The 20,000-nt window shown below is 44.0% G+C and overlaps 4 protein-coding genes across 16 annotated transcripts in view; 1 reads left to right on the forward strand and 3 right to left on the reverse strand.

The window, feature by feature from the left end:
• Nucleotides 1-4,755, reverse strand: part of LOC127006954 (cAMP-regulated phosphoprotein 21-like) — a 124,309-nt gene extending 119,554 nt beyond the window's left edge. The window contains exon 1 of one of the 2 annotated variants that reach the window (XM_050877351.1): nucleotides 4,594-4,755. The gene's annotated coding sequence lies outside the window, so the exon portion shown is untranslated. The remainder of the gene's footprint in view (nucleotides 1-4,593) is intronic. The other variant, XM_050877352.1, reaches the window with a different exon arrangement.
• A 3,621-nt stretch (nucleotides 4,756-8,376) lies between these two features.
• Nucleotides 8,377-15,712, reverse strand: LOC127006956 (general transcription factor II-I repeat domain-containing protein 2-like). Of its 8 annotated transcripts, none has more exons than XM_050877363.1 (6): nucleotides 15,586-15,712; nucleotides 13,927-14,022; nucleotides 13,478-13,531; nucleotides 12,983-13,200; nucleotides 10,965-11,136; nucleotides 8,377-10,205 (listed from the first exon to the last, which is right to left on the reverse strand). In XM_050877363.1, exon 6 carries the CDS (start codon nucleotides 10,197-10,199, stop codon nucleotides 8,409-8,411), a length of 1,791 nt encoding a protein of 596 aa, XP_050733320.1. In that variant the 5' UTR covers nucleotides 10,200-10,205; nucleotides 10,965-11,136; nucleotides 12,983-13,200; nucleotides 13,478-13,531; nucleotides 13,927-14,022; nucleotides 15,586-15,712; the 3' UTR covers nucleotides 8,377-8,408. The 8 variants fall into 8 exon arrangements, with proteins under 8 accessions (XP_050733320.1, XP_050733321.1, XP_050733323.1 ...); XM_050877364.1 differs by having other exon boundaries at nucleotides 15,559-15,661; XM_050877366.1 differs by lacking the exon at nucleotides 13,927-14,022 and having other exon boundaries at nucleotides 10,889-11,136; nucleotides 15,586-15,704.
• LOC127007186 (uncharacterized) lies at nucleotides 14,510-15,538 on the forward strand. Its single transcript, XM_050877900.1, has one exon. It carries the CDS (start codon nucleotides 14,510-14,512, stop codon nucleotides 15,536-15,538), a length of 1,029 nt encoding a protein of 342 aa, XP_050733857.1.
• Nucleotides 15,713-17,106: 1,394 nt separating the features above from the next.
• The window catches only part of LOC127006957 (uncharacterized), a 6,676-nt gene continuing 3,782 nt past the window's right edge, over nucleotides 17,107-20,000 (reverse strand). For all 5 annotated transcript variants that reach the window (XM_050877370.1, XM_050877372.1, XM_050877373.1 and 2 more), the window contains 3 exons: nucleotides 19,508-19,942; nucleotides 18,531-18,740; nucleotides 17,107-17,961 (listed from right to left, as the gene is read on the reverse strand). In XM_050877370.1, coding sequence (XP_050733327.1) covers nucleotides 17,950-17,961; nucleotides 18,531-18,740; nucleotides 19,508-19,942 — 657 coding nt within the window. In that variant the 3' untranslated portion in view covers nucleotides 17,107-17,949. The remainder of the gene's footprint in view (nucleotides 17,962-18,530; nucleotides 18,741-19,507; nucleotides 19,943-20,000) is intronic.

A 20,000-nucleotide genomic window follows, 5' to 3' on the forward strand; every position in this document is an offset into this window, starting at 1 on the left:
GGAACAATGCAGTTCTTCCTAGATCGTCAAGTGGTGGCAGCCTACCCATAATTATTATCCCAGAGGCTTCTCAGTTTTCCGACCCCCCCCACCCGTTCTCCTTCACGCTTAGTATAGTACCCCCTTTCTTTTTATTAGTCTCTCGTACTGTACTGTTAGGATGCTTTAACGGTATTTATTAGCATAAATATTAGTTTTTAATCATTTGCACCTTCATATTATAGTAAGGCCCATGGTTTTTTTTATCTCAACTATATTAGTTGTTGCACTCTTGGCACCAGGTGCAACACTTTTCCACTACCCTGTGACACTGGGCTAGGGTGACATCAGGGTCACCACAGTTCACCTTCCCCAGGTACCCGTTTATTGACCATCCCGAAAGAGAGCATGAACAGCTGGGTGAGCTGCACCCAGCTAGGGAACATGTTGCAGTGAGCCTTTCATGTGGAGTTATTGCCTGATGCATATCAGTATCTTTTCTTGATGTGCGGGGCTACAGGTGACAACAGCTACAAGTACCTGTGTCCCCTGGCTCATTCTCAAATAGGAAAACCAGACACCTGGTGCAAGTCTTCATTCTTCTAACAAAGAAATGTAAGAAAAAAATTGTCTACAGAAGAGTCAGTCTTTGTTCTATTACCTTTCCTTTCTTTTATTACTTCATTTTTAAGGCCACTGTGGCAGTTCCTAGCAAAAGTAACTTTTTGTTGCAGTCAGTAATAACAAGAACCACCTTCTAGGTCTGGGGCTTCCTGGCAATAACTGAACTTGTCCTGAGGTGGGGTCCAATCATGTGTGGGCAGTAAGATTTCCATCCAATCAGGTCTGTCTGATCAATCTCAACCCCAACCGCACCACATGTGGGAGCAACACAATGTGGCAACATGTATTTGCAACACAAATCTCTTACAATCAGCCCAACATTAGGACAGTCCTTTGTAGGTCTTACATCCTGATAAGTTATCAGGGTTGTATCTATTATCAATAAGGTAGAGATTACTGTACAATGATGTGGTTCTTTGTTATAAAAAATTTCATAATTTCAATGTAATTACAACTAATTTTTTTTTTTTAGTATGGCTCTTCATTCAGCACCAAAAGTCACAGATTAAAAATATTTGGGCAACACTGACAAATGCAAGTTTAAGATTATTTTTTTCTTGCATTGGATTATTCCCCAATGAAATTCTCTCCCTAGTGAGACTGTTGATGCACCCTCCTTAACCACATTCAAATCAAAACATGCCCTTACTCTTTGTGACATATTCTTCATTCCACTATAATCATGTTCCCTCTAAATTTTAAGATTACAGTAAACCCTCCCTAAGTCAGATTGTTATAAGTCAAACTTCCACTATCTCAAATGCTTTCTAAGTGCTGGTATAAGTCGGAGAATGTTCGAGTTATCAGACGTGTTCTTTTCAAATTTCCACATCGACCGCCACATTTCTCAGTCTCTGCGTGTCGGTGTTTATCCAGCCACCTTGCTATTTAGATCTCTCTGACCTCTTGTCTGAGTTTTTTACTTTGCTGCCCATCTACAGTAGCTACATGGATTCTAGAGATGTGGATGAGCCTTCTGCTGCAGGCAAGGCCTGTAACAGCAACATAACAAGTACAATAATATCCATTTATGATACGGGCTGACGAAACTAACTTTCATAGCCACAGAGTTCTGAACTACGTACCAATAACTCAGATTTTCAGTTATCTCGGATCAATCTTCCCCCCAATCAATTTGACTTAGGCGGGGTTTACTGTACACACTTTACATTTATCTAAATCTTGAATATTTCTGTGCTCCAATGTAAACAGTCCCATTAATGTGTAAAATAGTTGATATACTGCTTATCCCACTGGTGTGGCAGCTGAAAGGATTGGGTAGCGATCCCTTCTGGCATGTCTAGCATCACTACATGGTTGTGGCCCTACCAGGAGAGCTTGTAATTTTTCATGAATCATATTTTTAAAAACACTGTAGTAGTATTTGATACATGTAAAATAGAACAATATAAGAGCTTCAAGAAATTAAAATATTCACGTTAACTTTCCTGGAACAGCTTGTGCTAACCAAGCAAACTTGCCTCACAAGCTATGAGATGTGGCACTCACTCCAGAGTTGAGCAACATTTTATCCTGGTGTAAATAATTTTGTACTTTCTTTATAACCATTTTTATGATAAATTGTTTGTTCTGCGATAAAAAAAAATCCTTCACTTGCACACACGGCAAGTTGCTGCTATGAGTCACTTGATCATATAGTAACGGGGACACGACTGTCTGGCCAGCAGCTGGAGTGTCCGGCCTACAAACAGACAGACGTCTAACCACAATAAAATACCTTCAAGTCACCTGACCAGACCAAGATATATCTAAACTTTCAACAGTAATAATAATAATAATAATAATAATAATAATAATAATAATAATAATAATAATAATAATAATAATAATAATAATAATAATAATAATAATAATAATAATGGTTTTATTTCGCCCAGTGGCATATATAAAAATAGGAAAAGAAAACTAACAAGATTGAACGAGATACATAATGCTTAAATAATTGACAACTTATAATTATATATTATGCATGTGTATGTCACACTTATGCACAATCTACACATACAGAAGGCCCAGCCACTCCCGCAGCATAGATCTACATCCATAGGCTGAGCTCTTTCTGATATAGGTGATGAAGAAGTTCCCAGATTGTTCCACTCTACTCCTCATACTGTACGCAGCGTGGCGACGCAGCACAGCCAGACAGTTCATTCCGTGCCCGGTGAAGGCCAGGGATGAGCTAGTCCATCTAGGAAGCCCCAGAAGCCACTTGAGGATGTTGTTATGACAGACCCTAAGACGGTTCATGGAGGCAGCCCTATACCGCAACCACAGCAAGTTGCAGTATAGAGAGTAGCAGTGGCTCCTGAATAACTCCAACTTCACCTCTGTGCTGCAGAAGGAGAATTTCCTCAGCAGCGTATTGAGAATGACTGTGACTTGGTGATCTGCTTCTTGATGTTATCATCATCAGTCCTTTCCCTGTTGATGATATGGCCCAGGTATGTGAATCTATCCACAAATGTAAGTGCACTCCCACTTAACCACACTGATGTCTGGTATTCCACCCTGGAGTGTGGTGGCGGCACGACCATGCACTCTGTCTTGGTGGTGTTGTAGACAATATCGTGTGTGGCAGCATACGCCTGACACACTCCAATAAGGTCCTGCAAAGCCTCCACTGTCGGTGCCATCAGCACCATGTCATCAGCATAACTCAGCGAGTTGATGCACCAATCATATAAATGGCAGCCTGTGCCTGTGTCACGCAGAGCGGCAGAGATCATCTGTGTAGACATTGTACAGGTAGGGAGACAGGATCCCTCCCTGGCGAATACCATTGGCTGTCTTAAATGGCAGCAAAGTGGAAGCCCCCCATTTTACAGCAAATTCCTGGGTAGTGTACCAATACATTAGGAGCTTGACAATGTACCCAGGAGTTCCCCTTACAAGAAGTTTATTAAACAGCTTCCAGTAGTTCACTCTGTCAAAGGCCTTGCTGGCATCAAGGAAGCAAAGGTAGACAAGTGAGCCCATGGAGGTGTAGTACTCAATGATTTTCTTCAACGTCCACACACACACATCTCAGTGCCGTGCCCTTTCTTGTAGCTAAACTGATTGTTCTGCATGTTCAGGTAGGCCTCTAGGCAATGCAGGCTTTTAGAAAATGTTCAGAGAAGGTGGACTAAGAAAATTACTGGTTTTCATGATCTGCCATATAGTGAACGTCTCGCTAGATTGAGTCTTTACTCCATTAAAGGAAGGTTGATCAGAGCTGAACTTATTATGGTGTTCAATACTCTGACAGGGTTTTGTCCGACTCTAGGTCACCTCTTTGTTAGAAATCACAAGAGATACAGGAGGCCACTCCTTCAAACTTTTTGTTCCTCGTTACAACACTAATGTTCGAGCTCGTTTCTTCTCAATGCGGGTCATTAGCATTTGGAATAATTTACCCGAATCAGTTGTCGAAGTGAATTCTGTTAATGCTTTTAAACAGCATCCTAACACTTCTCTTGGTCAAACTTTGTATGATTTTGATTGACTTTGGGTTGTTGAGTATCACTTTGAATTGTAAAATTGTGTCCTGTGCCGTGTCTCCACTCAGGACTGCCAACCTGACTGCATCGTGTTGTCACTTGCTCAAGAGTATTATGGCAGTGGTTTGTGTGGTCTTGGTGATGCCACATTAGCCAACCATCAGATCATCTAAAGGACAATCTACTTGCTGTCTTGGTTGGAGGCGTCACTTGATTCTAGATGGGGTTCTCCACATCTAGGTAAGAAATGCAGCACTGCCCATAGCACCTCGAAACTCTGATTACTGTAAATTCTCGTCCATCACCCTAGATCCACGATAACCAGTGAACGCGTGACATGTTTCGGCAACGAGTCTGTGTCGTGCAAAGGAGTCGTTGAGGTCGTTCCGTTAAGTCGGTAACTCTTAAAATAGTTCATAAAGAAAAGCCCCCAGCTTATCTCCCTCTCCCTCTGTTCTCATAGCTCCCGCACGTGCTCCGATTTACTCACCTACAATCTGGACTGGTGCTTCCCTGTGCAGAGACCCTGGAAGCCTAACAAGCAGGAAAAACGCCTCAAAACACACCACCATGCCATTGATTTTCACAACAATAACAAACAGACGACGGCGAGCGGCGATCCTCTTCTTCTTCTTGTGATCTGTAAGCATGGAGGTAGAATTAGTGGAGGTGAAGCCGATGAACTGTCAAATTTACGGCCAAAAGATGGGGGTGGACGAGCCTGAACGAGCCCATTAAGAGGGAGCATGACCTGACAACACCTGACACCTAGCCGTAAAAATGACAGCTCGGGCGGATTCACTTAATTGGGCTGATGTCGACTCCACCAATTCTACCTCCATGCCTGTAAGTTACCTCCTCTTTTTTCTTAATCCTTCTCTCTCCCTCCATTCCTTATCTTCCCTTCTTCTCCTCCTCCTCTTTCTTTCCTCCCATTCTCCTCCTCCTCTTTCTCTTCTTCTTTATAACATAGCATATAGTTAAACTCCTCCTCCTCCTCTTTCTCCCTCATTCCTTCTCTCTCCCTCCATTCTTTGTCTTTATTCTTTATCTATATTCTTTATCTTTATTTTTTTATCTCTATTTATTCTGTTTCCGTTGCCAGATTATCGTACTCAGAGCCGCGTAATTATCGGTTTCCGGCTCATAAATGTTGCCAAGAAGCACCATAACAATTAACCATTCACACGATAAAGATATATATGAAGGCAGTTATTTGAATGATGAAAGCAGTTTTGGGGGTCGGAAATCGGCAACCATTAGAGGCAGAGTACGACAATCTCTTATTATTATTCACACAGTTTCCTTTTCAATACCAAGTACGTAATTAACTTTCCTCACTGTAATATGGTATGGCATTATAATTTTGTTTATTGCTGAAATCACTTATTTTCATTGTTTTCTGTGCACTTATTCAAGCATGTGCCCTTTTTCTCCCAGCACTGCGTCAGGAACACTTGCCAGCTCTATATTTCTTCTTTCTGTTTCCTTTTTGTACAATAAACTTCAATCAATCAGTCCATCAGCTTCCCAGAAACTAACTTAAGCTGTCCTCAAAACTGCGCGGGTGCCGATATTTTCCCGGGAGATGATACGCTATTACCTAAAATGTGTGTGTGTGTGTGTGTGTGTGTGTGTGTATTTACCTAGTTGTATTTACCTAGTTGTGACATAAGGGAAAAGATCTACGCCCGTGCTGTCCCGTCTCCATATGAAGCTAAACCTTTTCACATCTCTCCTGCACCACGTGGTCACCCTCATCTTTCCATGTCCTCTTGTTTCTCTCTCGTTCCACACACACAGGTCCTCTCTGTCCAAATGCTCCACTCCGCTCGCCACCCTGTACACCGCAGCCACCGCTATCAGATCTCCTTTTTCTCTTCATGGGTTCTGAGCCCCATGCTATTGAGTCTCTCCTCATAAGCCCGATCTCAGAACTTGAATCAGTCCACACACACAATTAAGTAACTTGGTGTCCACCTCTCCACTAACCTAAAGTTCAACACTCACGTACACAGACCATATCAGTGCCACAGCCAACCGAACTCTGGTGTTCCTGAGGAGGAATTTACATAACTGCACACCTGACATAAAACACGTAGTTTATGACACACTTGTGAGACCAACACTTGAGTACTGCTCCGCGGTGTGGGATCCTTACACACACACAGAAACATTGAAAGGTTAGAACAAATCAACACCAAGGCAGCTAGGTTCATTACAAACAATTATGATATATATACACTCGAACGCCTGGCATTACAACACGGATCAAACAACAGATAAATATGAAACCTCTTCACTTACGCAGACAAGCACACAGACTTACACTTATGTACACGATCACAAACACTCACATTGACATTGACCAACAAACATATATCTACACAACGCAGACAGTCAACATACTCATAACACACACATCCATAAATACCAAACATATCACACTAACACTGACGCATACAAGCACTCATACTTTCCACGCACCATACTGACTGGAACAGCCTCCCTCATCAGCTTTTAGACTGCGGTACAATAGACTCATTCAGAAAACGAATACACACTCTCTTGTCACCACAACACACCATCACTAACAATTAATTACACCTGATTCACTTCCCTCCCCTGCACACTCGGCTCCCCCGTTCCCCCAACAGCCAACACAAATATGCGTGTTATGCACCTGTACGTACAGGTGCCCTGCGCATCATAAATCCAGATCTCGAAGTTCCGGTACCATCTCTTATAGTTGCCACTCTCTGCACTCTCTCCAGCTTCCTTATGTTCTCTTCGTGAGGAGACCAAACCACTGCTGTATACTCCAAGCTTGGCCTTATCATTGTGACTATTATTTTACTCCTCATCTATATCTCCTCATCCAAGTACACAATTGCCATCCTTATCATATTCCTCAGCAAATTCAGAATTTGTCCCGTTATCCTGTTGATGTGTTTGTCCGGTGACATGTTGTCTGAGACAGTCACTCCCAAATCTTTTTTTTCCTCTCGATCCTCTGCATATTATCTCACTTCCCATCTTATAATCATATTCACATCTTCTGCCACTCCTGCGAAACTCCATTTTTTTTACATTTCCTAAGTTTGAACTCCATCTATGTACCACTCTAGCTACTCCCATATTCTAACCAGGTCACTTTGCAATGCCTCACAGTCCTTCACATTTTTCACTCGTCTCAATAGTTTTGCATCATCTGCAAACAAACTCATAGCTGGACATTCTGTCCATCATATCATTTATATAAACAGCAAACATTATTGGCGCCAACACCGAACCTTGCGGGACTCCACTCATCACAGGGCACCAGTTGGAAACCTTAATTGTCTCTGATTATCGTCCTCATTTCCCTGTTAGTTAGGAAGTCCTCCAGCCACTTAATCAGTCCAACACCCACTCCACCCCTATTATTAATTTTCCAAATTAGGCTTCTGTGCGGTACTTTATCAAATGCCTTTTCCAAATCCAGGTACACTCCATCTGCCCAGTCTTCTCTCTCCTGTATTAAATCTGTCACCCTTGAGTAGTAACACAAGTTGGTGATGCAAGATCTCCCTCTCCTGAATCCAAACTGGCAATCCGAGATAATTTTCTCACTTTCTAAGAAATCCGACCACCTGTTTTTAACCAGTCTCTCACATATCTTCGCAATCACACTAGTGAGTGATACCGGTCTGTAATTTAATGGGTCCTCTTTCTTGCCTCCCTTAAAAATCGGTACTATGTTTGCTCTCTTCCAATCTTGCGGTACCTTTCCTTCACTCAGGGAGGCACTCATTATGGAGTGAAGTTTCTCTGCAAGTTGCTAACTACATTCTTTCAAGATCCACCCTGATACACCATTTGGCCCCGTCACCTTTCTCACATCCAGCTTGTTCATACTTTCCTTGACCTCCTGCACCGTTAACTGTATCTCTTGCATCTCACGTGTGTGTGTGTGTGTGTGTGTGTGCGCGTGAAAAGACGACCACTACCTAATGACTGACCTCTAGTGCCTCCTTGTAAGCCCTCACTCCCTCGATCCTTCTTAACCTTTAGGTCCTCCTCAAAACACTTGATTTCCACTGCCTCTTCTGAAAAACAAATTCCTCAACCTCCACATCATCTTCCCTAACCCCATCTCCTAAACCTCTTTCTCAATCATCTCCCTGACCAGGGGCAGTCAACCTTTTCAGAGTGAGGGCCAGATGAGACTTTTGGGAGCAGGCCGCGGGCCGGAGTGACAAACGAAATCCCCAAAGTGACTATATACAATACATTATACAAGAATTTTATTGAAAAACTTACAAATCAGTGAGACGGCTGGTGCTGCTTACCATGAATAAGTGTTTCAATGTCCGGCTCTATGGATGAGGTAGACAACAGAAGAATGTCGTTGAGGTGGCGGTTCGAGAGTTGGGAGCGAAGGTGAGGCTTCGTGTACTTCATTTTGAAGAAGAGCTCTTCGCAACAGTGGGTGCTGCCAAACATGGCCACGATGCGTTGAACATGCGCAATGTATTTTGGAAAATTTCTAGAAGGGAGGATGAGGTCACGAAAGAAGGACAGCGGAGAAGAGGTGCGGAACTTCGCCTTCAGTTCATCGTTGCACTGCAGCTCCACCAACTCCATCTGTAGGTGGGCAGGGGCGTCTTCCACGGGGAAGTCAAAGGGGGAGGTGAAAAGCTTGAAGTCTGCAGCCAGCAGCCTGACTCCTGCAAAACGGGAGGCAAATTCCTTCCGAAGAGAGGCGACGACACTAACGCAAGTGTCCAGGCCCACGTCGTCAAAGGCACAAGCAGCAAGGCAAGGAAAATGCACAAAATGGCCAATAGCCAACTGAGCCTCCCACAAGCGCAGCTTAACCTCGAAGGCGGTGATGTACACATGCATGTCTGTCACAAGAATGTCTTTGCCTTGCAGCTTTACATTGAGGGCGTTCAGGTGTGTAGTGATGTCTGTGAGCAGGGCCAGGCGCGTGAGCCATCGCGGGTCGGAGAAGTGATAAGCGTGGGGAAGGTTCTTTTGACGGAGAAAGGTGGCAATATCCTGCTGTAGGTCCCACACACGGGACAGCATGGCCCCACGACTCAGCCAGCGGACCTCACAGAAGTAGAGCAGGTCGTTGTAGTGCACGTTTACCTCGTTCATCAGTACCTGGAACTGGCGGTAGTTAGGGCTGTGGGAGAGGATGGAGTTGACGACCTTCACTACGACAGACATGACATCAACGAGGTTGGCAGACTTGGCGCACAGGGCCTCTTGGTGGACGATGCAGTGCACCTTGTGGATGGGCTGAGTGTGTCCGGCGGCCTCACAGTGGTGCACTAGCAGCGAAGCGGCACCCTTCTTCTCCCCAATCATCACCTGGGCACCGTTGGTAGTCACACACACAAGACGGGAGAGGTCCAGGGAGTGCTGCTCCACACACTGAAGCACGGCTTCGAAGATGTCTTGCCCAGTGGTGGTGCCGCACAGCTGGACAAGCTGGAGGAATTCCTCACACACCTGGAGGTCAGCGGTGACCCCACGGATGAAAATGGCCAGCTGGACCGTGTCCTTCGTGTCGGTGCTCTCGTCAAGCGCAAGGGAGAAGGCGACGAGGGTTGAGCTGCGGGTCTTGAGTGAGTCATGCACGCTGTCCGACATCTCCTCTATGCGACGATGAATGGTGCAGGACGAAAGGCTCACACTCTCAAAGGTAGAACGCTGCTCTGGACAGACGGAGTCCACCACAGCAACGAGGCACTCCTTGATGAAGTCCCCATCCATGAATGGCTTCATCCGGCGAGCAAGGAGGCGGGATACCTCATAACTGGCGCGTGTCACCTTGTCGGCCTCAGCAGTCTGCAGGTTGCGTGACAGTCTAACGATGGTGTCCTTCCTTTCGGCGGCAGACATCGACGCAAAGTTTGACGACTGGTGCAGTCTCTCCCAGTGGCGGCGCACATTGTACTCTTTCAGGACAGCCACAGTCTTGTGGCATATGAGGCACTGGGCCTGTCCAAAGCGCTCGATGAAGAAGTACTTCTCCCACTCGGGGTTGAAGGTCCGACCCTCGAGGTCCACTTTCCTCTTCTTAACACACAAGGTCGCAGACATGATGAGCTGAAAAGAAAGGAAATGAGGTTTAATAAGCAATGAATGTGCGAAATAATGATGAAGTAATTGTAACTGTTATTTAATTCGAATGTAATTAATTACACATTTTTTGAGTGATTGTAATCGTAATTGACTTTAAATTAAAAAGTAATAGCAATTGAGCTTTTAAGTTGAAAATTAATTTTAATTTTAATTGGCTGTTACTCAGTACATATCTATTAAAATTATATCATTGCACAGGGACACCAATTCACACCATAATGGAATAATAACTCTTAACATAATAACGGATTGAAATTTTTTCTAATAATTTTCACTTAGGCTGGCTTCCCACTATTCCGTTTTCACGTTTCCATCGACCATCACTAACGTTCCACCTGCCGCGCATATATCAACCGCACCTACTGTAGTATCATACAATATAATCAAGAGGAGTGCAATAATGAAATACAAAAACTGAGGTTAGCAAGTACTGGAAATAGTGTGACAAAATTATTTTCATCTGGTCAAACAGTTGAACACAGAGAATGGCACAACTATAATGTGAAGTAACAGGAAATAGCAATAATAACTGCAAAAAGAGACAAGGAAGCAATAAATCGTTGACGACGTTACATAAATCTCCTCCAACAGGTAGACATGAACACCATAATATTACAAAATATTCAAACTTGAAAAAAAATACACACAACCAGATGGCAGTCACAGAGGACAGCAGAGAGTGTTGAGGCTGGTAGAAGAGCCCAGAAGATATTGTTGTAGTACCTTCAGGATTCTTGCAAGGAAGAGCAAAGGCTGATGGTTGCAGCATGGCAGCCAGGAACCCACAACAAGGCAGGAGACAGTGGCAGGGTAGCAAGACAGCGGGCAGCAATGTGTGGCTGGCAGCTTGAGGGGTATCTGCTGGTGTTTCCTCTATCTGCCACCCAACATCCTCCTGTAGGCTCAGAAAATAAACATATTTCATTATTAACCTTACCTGTAACAGAAGATAGGCACATTTTCTTTACGTCACTGGATTAAGCAGTCACTAACTAAAATAATTTTCAAATCCTGACAAAATAAACAAAGTAATTAGTATGACTATAAATGAGTGGCGAGCTTTTTTGCAAATGATAGGGTTGGCAGAAAGTGAGATGCTGCAAAGGATTAATATATGTACGTATGAATCTGACAAGATGTACAAGAGGAGAAAGTTGAAAGTAAATGTTGACAAGATTATGGTTATGGTATTTGAGAGGCCAAGGGAGCAGACTATTGAGTTTGCAAAGCCATACAGTTAGAGAGCACAACAAAGTGTAAGGTCTAGTTGGAAGAAAAGAAAATGCAGGAGGTAATTGAGTTCAACTACTTAGGGAACATGGAAGGAGAGGTGAGAGAGCAGTGAAGAGCAGACAGGTGATGGGTGCTTGGGAGAGTTACGAAGGGAAGAAATATGAGCATGGGGGTAGAAAAGAGTGTAAGAAGTATTATTATCCACTGAACACCATCATATTCATCAGAGGTATGAACATGGAATGAAGAACAGCAATCACAAATACATTCATTGGAAAAGAGCTATAGAAAAGATGCATGGAAGGGAAGGATGGAGAAAGCAATGAAAGCATGTATGAGAGATTTGGTACGGGTGAAGCAGCAAAGGGGGTGAAGTGGCATGCTCTGAGACGGTTCGGACACGTGACGAGAATGAGGATGACTTTGTGAGAAGAGGATATGAAGGCAGGGGATAAGGGCGAGAGGGGTATTGGAGACAGTTGGTAGGCAAGGAACTGAGTATGCTGAGAGGGAGTGCCAGAGCAGGAAATACTGGGGACCCTTCTGCCATGGCCACCCTCTTGGGATACAGATAGACAGAACTTAAACAAGCACGAGCATAAAATAAAGAGGAGAAAAAAGAACTTGCTAGGGAATGTACAGAGTTGACATGGTAAGGAATAAGATGCAGGAGAAATGTGGAAAAAGGAAGTAGTATGAACAGCAAAGAAGAAAGTTTGGCTAGAGGGTATGGTCATGTTGAAAGGGGAGAGGAATGTGTCATACAAGTGTAACAGTGAGGTTAAAGACAGCAGTTTAGGATGATCCAGTGTAGCAAGATGCATGGAAAAAAGCTAATGAATGACAGGTTGAAATGGAGTTAGTAATCCTGCACATCTCCATAATAATGAGAAATCTTGTTTGCCTTGTACCCAATCCTCTTCTAGTTCCCCAAATCTTGATGCTCATATCATAGCAAGAGCACATATGCATATCCTTTTACTATAGAATACTATGTTCCCTTTGTTTTCAGTCCTAAAATATGCGATATAGCGCAAGCTTGGCTCAGAGTGTATTCAAGTCAGGAAGACACGTGAACATGGGCAGGATGCAGCTACCTCAGTCTGGTCCTACATAACCCAGTAAGCAACACAAAGTGATGAGTACTGGGAGATGTATAGGTTTTGCAGTTGTAAGCTCATTGCAGCAGATGCACTCATTAAAAGACTTAAAATTGCCAAGTAATGATGTCACCGCAACCAGGAGCTCACCTGTATGGCTTTTTCAAGGAGCAATGACATGCTTCAGTCATGCCCGAGTCTGAAGCCAAATCAATGTCCCACAGGTGGTGTGGCAGAAGTAAGAATTTTCCTTTACTGCATCTCCCAAGCCTGTGCTGAGGGGGACTGCACCACACATCCCAGTCACTGTGCCTCTCATACCTTTTACTTCTCATCACTGACAAGCTTGGCCTTTATCAGTGTAGCGATACTTAACTTAGCATTTCACATGGCTTTCATCTTAATTACCTATGTTATGTGGTGCAGCGGTTAACACGCTCAGCTACCATTTGATAGATCCTGGGTTTCTGTCTTCAGGCTGAGTAGAGATGGATGGGCGGTCATCTTGCACTCTTGCCCTTGTCCACCCAGCAGTGCATGTGTACCAGGCATCAGCTGAGAGTTGTGTCCTGCTTTCTGGGGTGGAGGTCTGGCACGTGACAAGGTAGGTAGCCCAAGGGAGTGAACTGAAAGCAAGCAACTATGGATCACAATTGGAAATCACTGTTAATAAATACCCTTACATGCTATCCTCAGCAAAATAAAGAAACAAGCTAACAATTATCATCTTCCCTCTGTCTCATATAAGCAAGTAGTCTTATGAGAAATATTTTCATTTAAAAGTATTAATAATATTATTGTGTGAAATCCATGCTTTTTCAACAGTCCTCTCATTTCTCTTTCACAAAGCCCCAACACAAAGCAACCTTTTTTGTTATTATTCTAGTGTTTGCCCATACTCACCTCTCGTCACGGGCTGCAGCGTCTCCTGGGCACTGAATGTTCTTCATGTGTGGACTAAAGAGAGGAGAGAAGACAGGCTTTCAACACTTCCTCTTGGTCCCACACCGGCCCATGTAGTGGACCACCCCCGCCACCACCCTGCCCCGTCCCGCACTGTGTATTTCCACCAGCCCACAAAGCATTTATTTATCTATCTATTTTTTTACAGGAAAGGAAGCAGCTCAAGGGCATAAAAAAAAGTAGAGAAAAAAAAAAAGCCCACTAAACGCTGCTCCTAAAAAGATAAAAGTAAAGAGTGGCCAAAAGAGAGGTCAATTTTGGGTGGAGAGGTGTCTTGCTACTCTCCTCTTGAAAGACATGGACACTGACAAGATGCCACAATAAATTTAAACTAACCTAACCTAACTTAACCTGACGTAACCTACCTAACTTAACCTAATGTAACCTACCTAACGAGGGGACTTCATCCCCGTCGACCCCTCTACGGGGATGGACTCGCCCCCCTCGACCCCCCTTCTATTTTCCGGAAGCCATTTGTTACTGCACTGCACAGAGAAGGAAGGAGAATGACGACATGGGCATTAGAACGGTGCTAGGACTGACTGGAGACATGGACATGGACAGATCAATAGTGAGACACATAAAAACTTATTTGGTCAAGTGCTGGACCAAAAGAAAGACTTTTACGCAAGAATGGAAGTTGGAGAAACACAAGCAGCGCTCCAAAGCTGAAAGGGAATCAACAAAGAAGAAGAAGAGCATTAAGGGACCAAAAAAGAATCCATATTGTAAGCATCAACTTCACAAGAGGTGGCTACCCTCTCTTTAATATATTCTGGCAGATCTACAGACCATTGCACCCATGGACCAAGGCAGACCAGGAGACCATTACCCCCATGGACCAAAGCAGACCAGGAGACCATTACCCCCATGCACCAAGGCAGACCAGGAGACCATTACACCCATGGACCAAGGCAGACCAGGAGACCATTACCCCCATGGACCAAGGCAGACTAGGAGACCATTACCCCCATGGACCAAGTCAGACCAGACCATTACCCCCATGGACCAAGGCAGACCAGGAGACCATTACACCCATGGACCAAGGCAGACCAGGAGACCATTACACCCATGGACCAAGGCAGACCAGGAGACCATTACCCCCATGGACCAAGGCAGACCAGGAGACCATTACCCCCATGGACCAAGGCAGACCAGGAGACCATTACACCCATGGACCAAGGCAGACCAGGAGACCATTACCCCCATGGACCAAGGCAGACCAGGAGACCATTACACCCATGGACCAAGGCAGACCAGGAGACCATTACCCCCATGGACCAAGGCAGACCAGGAGACCATTACCCCCATGGACCAAAGCAGACCAGGAGACCATTACACCCATGGACCAAAGCAGACCAGGAGACCATTACCCCCATGGACCAAGGCAGACCAGGAGACCATTACCCCCATGGACCCAGGCAGACCAGGAGACCATTACCCCCATGGACCAAGGCAGACCAGGAGACCATTACCCCCATGGACCAAGGCAGACCAGGAGACCATTACCCCCATGGACCAAGGCAGACCAGACCATTACCCCCATGGACCAAAACAGACCAGGAGACCATTACACCCATGGACCAAGGCAGACCAGGAGACCATTACACCCATGGACCAAGGCAGACCAGGAGACCATTACCCCCATGGACCAAGACAGACCAGACCATTACCCCCATGGACCAAAGCAGACCAGGAGACCATTACACCCATGGACCAAGGCAGACCAGGAGACCATTACCCCCATGGACCAAGGCAGACCAGGAGACCATTACCCCCATGGACCCAGGCAGACCAGGAGACCATTACCCCCATGGACCAAGGCAGACCAGGAGACCATTACCCCCATGGACCAAGGCAGACCAGGAGACCATTGCCCCCATGACCAAGGCAGACCAGGAGACCATTACACCCATGGACCAAGACAGACCAGACCATTACCCCCATGGACCCAGGCAGACCAGGAGACCATTACCTCCATGGACCAAGGCAGACCTATAGACCATACACCCATTACCTACACTGTATAATTATGATCCCCATCTCACCCATGGTCCACAGATGATAAGGGAAATGGGTGGCAGCGACGGGGCTCGAACGCGGCGCCTCCTGAAGTGTTGTCTCGTAGCAGTGTTGCCAGAAGCCGCTGACCAGACTCCTTGAACGGGGCTGATGGAGGTCATTTTTTCTTATTATGAGCTGTTCCGCTTTGTATCGCTTCTTATACGTCCTCCTTAATTATTCTTCACACTTAAATACCTCACTACACACTCTTATTAGTTCCCACAAAGGCCTGAGGAGACTCTGGATGGGGCCGTGAAGGGAAAGTAGTTTCAGTAATTCTAACCAAAATTTTGGATACAAATTCAAAAGCTTACCAGTTTTTACACACACATACATGGTGCCAGAAAAGGTAAATTTGTAGCACTTCACCAGTCTCGCATTTCCGAACGAAACTAGTTTTTTTCGGTAGTTTTCGGCCTGTTTTGAATGAATATGCGTGTCATTTCTATCGCAAATCACGTGTTTTTTTTTTACCCCCCCCCCCCCTTCCAACCAAGAGACTAATGATTTGCGATAAAAGATTTAGAGCACATTCATTCAAAACAGACCGAAATCTACCAGAAAAAACTAGTTTCGTCCACACAGGTGCATTTAAACTAAACATAACCCTAACATAACCTAACCTAACCTAACCTAACCTAACCTAACCTAAAACTAACCTAACCTAACACTAACCTAACCTAACACTAACCTAACCTAACCTAACCTAACATAACATAACCTAACCTAACCTAACCTAAAACTAACCTAACCTAAAACTAACCTAACCTAACACTAACCTAACCTAAAACTAACCTAACCTAACACTAACCTAACCTAAAACTAACCTAACCTAACGGTTACATTACCGTTATAAATGATTTCCGAGGGGTGTTTATGGGGATGAATTTACTCAGAATGCGGAGCTCTTTCTAATGGTCAGGGTAAGAAAAGCCATCTCTAGACTGGTGTACTCCTACAATAATACCCCAGAAAATTAGGTCAGTTATGTTAAAATAAAAACATGCATGGAATGAACCTCCAACTCCGTGGTTCGCGCCTCCGTGATGCAGTGGTTAGCATGCCTGCCTACCTATCTGCGGCACGGACATCAGATCCCTCCTTAAGTTCTCCTCCTCAGTGTGGTTTACCCATTATCTCTGAGATCTTACACTGCTAAAGCCCCCTCAGAGAATATGGACCAAGCAGATTACAATTAATTTCCTATTCCCGGCAACTTAATTTTTTTTTTTTTTTTTACAACAAAGGAGGCAGCTCAAGGGCACACACAAAAAGAAAATAATAATAAAAAAAAGCCCGCTACTCGCTGCTCCTAAAAAAGAAACAGAGGTGTCCAAAAACAAGGTCAAATACGGGAGATGTCCTGATACCCTTATGTATTGTTAATGGACAACTTTTTCGTTTAGATTTTAACAAACCTTGGAAGATATTTCACAACCAATCAGTTATGCAGGATTTCAAAGTTCCTCAAGAGAATAAATGTCTTTAAGGCTGAAGAGACGCCCTTTCACATTAACTTTTATTGCAAAATTATACAGTCATTCAGGATCAAGATAACTTTATTTGTGTGTGGTGAGTGAATAATGTGACATATTGAGATTAACCATGAATAACCATACAATACTTATGTAATTAGATCTCAAATTATCTTAAAGCTTTACTATAAGCAACACAGAGTACTGGAAATAAGGGGTAAGGCACTTACTGAGCATGTCATGTGTTAATTTGTTATGCTAAAGTCCATTAATAACAAATTCAATTGATGTTGAAAAAATAGTCTCAATTTTGATAACAAGAGATTACAATCCTTCATATCTTATCTCATCCTAAATCAGTTTCCTTAATGTTGGGTGTTCTGTATTGTCCCCACCAATTCTATTCCCCTTTTCCTCTCAGAAGGAACAGGGTATCAGAGCTAAAGATGCACAGGTAGATATCTGGATAGAATATAAGTCTGAAGAGTATACAAAAATAGTTGATAGAACTACAAACTTAAAATTGCACTCACTAATACATAAGCAATGTACAGTAAGACCTGAACAGTGTGGGAATTAGATACACAAGCATTTTTTATTTGAATTAGCACCATTGAACACATGCAGCCTATGGACAATGCTGTTTGATTTTCAGTCACACATCTTGATTTCTCTGACAGTTTCATTAATTTTGGTTTCTGACCTTTGTTACAAACCTCAGACCTATGCACCCTACAAGACTTTGGCCTCAACGCTTTGTGTCTTGAGCTATTTCATCCCACACTGTTCATGACCACACTGTTTACCTCTTAACTCTATTCAGCAGTGATCGATGGTCTTCTATTCTGCACCAGAAGGAGGTTTGTGTTCTTCCTATGACTCCAGCTGCAAAGAAGTGGAACAACAAAGCTATTTAATGATGAAATTAATATAAAATATGGTTCACTAGTCTATCACAGTCTTGATATGTGTGTAATTCACCACAGTGTAATCACGCACTGGACATAGCCACTCACACCCAGGAGGCAGGACAACCCTCGATTGACACCAGTAGCCATTCACTGCTGGGTGGACAGGGGGCACGGATTAAAGGAGACTGAACATCCACCTCCACTCTGTCCAGGAATCGAACCCCGGACTTCTCGGTTGTGACACGAGCATGCTAACCACTGCAGTGTGTGTGTATTTTACCTAGTTGTATTTACCTAGTTGTAATTTTACAGGGCCTGGTCTTACGCTCGTGTGGTCCCGTCTCCGTATCTATAATTATCCAACTTTTTCCTTGTGTGTGTGTGTGTAATCATAGACCACACAAGCAAGGCATATTTCAAAATCATAGTCAACCTAGAAACAGTTACTCACAAAAATATAGAAAAAAGTAAATATAACCTGGATATTTGTCTGGAATGAATCTATTATCATCATCATCATCATAACATCATCATGGGACTTACAGATATGCGCATAGCCATTTGAACCATCAGGTCTTCTTCCTCCTGGAGCAGGGCAGAGTGCTTCTCTTTGTCCTCCTTCTCTCCCTTCCTGCAGTCCTCGTCACACTTGCACTTGCCACACTCATCTTCCCAAGGCTCCTTCTCTCCCTTCCTCCAGTCTTCATTGCCACACTTCCATTTGGAACACTCATCTTCCTCACAGTCCTTCAGCTGACAAAACATGTGTAGAAAGGATTACTATTATCATTACTGCTTTTACATACTACTTCTTTTTCTTATTACTATTTATTATTATTCAAACGCACCTTTTTTTTGCAACACACACGTCCCCTTCCTCGGTAAATCCTGGCCATCAGATAAGTCAAGTTCTTTTGGTTTCTACACTTCCATTTTTTACCTCTCTCTCTCTCTCTCTCTCTCTCTCTCTCTCTCTCTCTCTCTCTCTCAACACACACACACAAAGAAAAAAGTATTAGGCTATATATAAACTTTTTTCTTAGTAACAATAGGGCTACTTTTTGAGGCATTTTCCTTTAATATGTGAAACGTATACCAACTGGACTTCAGGATTTCCTGTTTGTGTGCTCCTTAATCTCTTTGTCCTTGCTTATCTTGATCTTTGTTTGTTTCGTTTATTGTTCTGTTTGTTTGTATGTCTGTGTCTGCCCTTCCTCCCAGTCTCTCTGCTTTTCTAAATTTCTTTCTCTTCCTTCCTGCTTCTCTTCTCTCAATCCTTCTATTCCTTTCTCTCATTTGCTTTTTAACCCTTCCTTTGCATAATCTTCCATTCCTCCCTCCCTACCTTCCTTTCCTCCTACTCCTCCTCCCAGCTTCCTTTCCCTTTCCGTCCCTCTCTTTCTCTTCCTTCTTCCCAGGCTCGTTTCATTCTGTTCCTCCTTTTCTTCCTTCAATTTCCCATTCCCTTCTCTTCCCTTGCCTCCCTCTGTAGTCTGGGCACAAACTCATTATCAGCTCACCTTCATGCCATCAGAGCAGCATCCATGTCCTCTGGCAGCGTTGGAGTAATGGTCAGCACATCGTTGTGAAGCTTCGTAGATTTCAGATTCCTGTAGAGCCATTGCTAGCATTTCGTCCTCGGCCTCCACCACCTCACGCCATCTCTCCTCCACGTAGGACGCCCCATGGTTCTCTGCCTCCCGCTGCGACAGTGCAATAGTATACTCGATCTGCTCTTCAAACGTCATGGATTGAGCCGAGTTGCCGTTGTATCCACTCTTGCTGTAACACGCACTGTCATCCTGAAATGTTGAGCTGCTGTATCCACTCTTGCTGTAACACGCACCGTCATCCTGAAATGTTGAGCTGCTGTATCCACTCTTGCTGTTACACGCACCGTCATCCTGAAATGTCGAGCCGCTGTATCCACTCTTCTTGTAGTATGCATCGTCATTCTGAAATGTTGAACGAAGTGAGTTCTCGGATGATTCTATTCTGTTGTGAGAGGGAGGA

Source organism: Eriocheir sinensis, chromosome 34, assembly GCF_024679095.1.
Source record: "Eriocheir sinensis breed Jianghai 21 chromosome 34, ASM2467909v1, whole genome shotgun sequence".
NCBI lineage: Eukaryota > Metazoa > Arthropoda > Malacostraca > Decapoda > Varunidae > Eriocheir > Eriocheir sinensis.

What these genes read in the sequence shown, in the direction of transcription:
- LOC127006956 (XM_050877363.1), bottom strand. Translation starts at nt 10,199, where the DNA reads ATGTCTGCGACCTTGTGTGTTAAGAAGAGGAAAGTGGACCTCGAGGGT.
- LOC127007186 (XM_050877900.1), top strand. Translation starts at nt 14,510, where the DNA reads ATGGACCAAGTCAGACCAGACCATTACCCCCATGGACCAAGGCAGACC.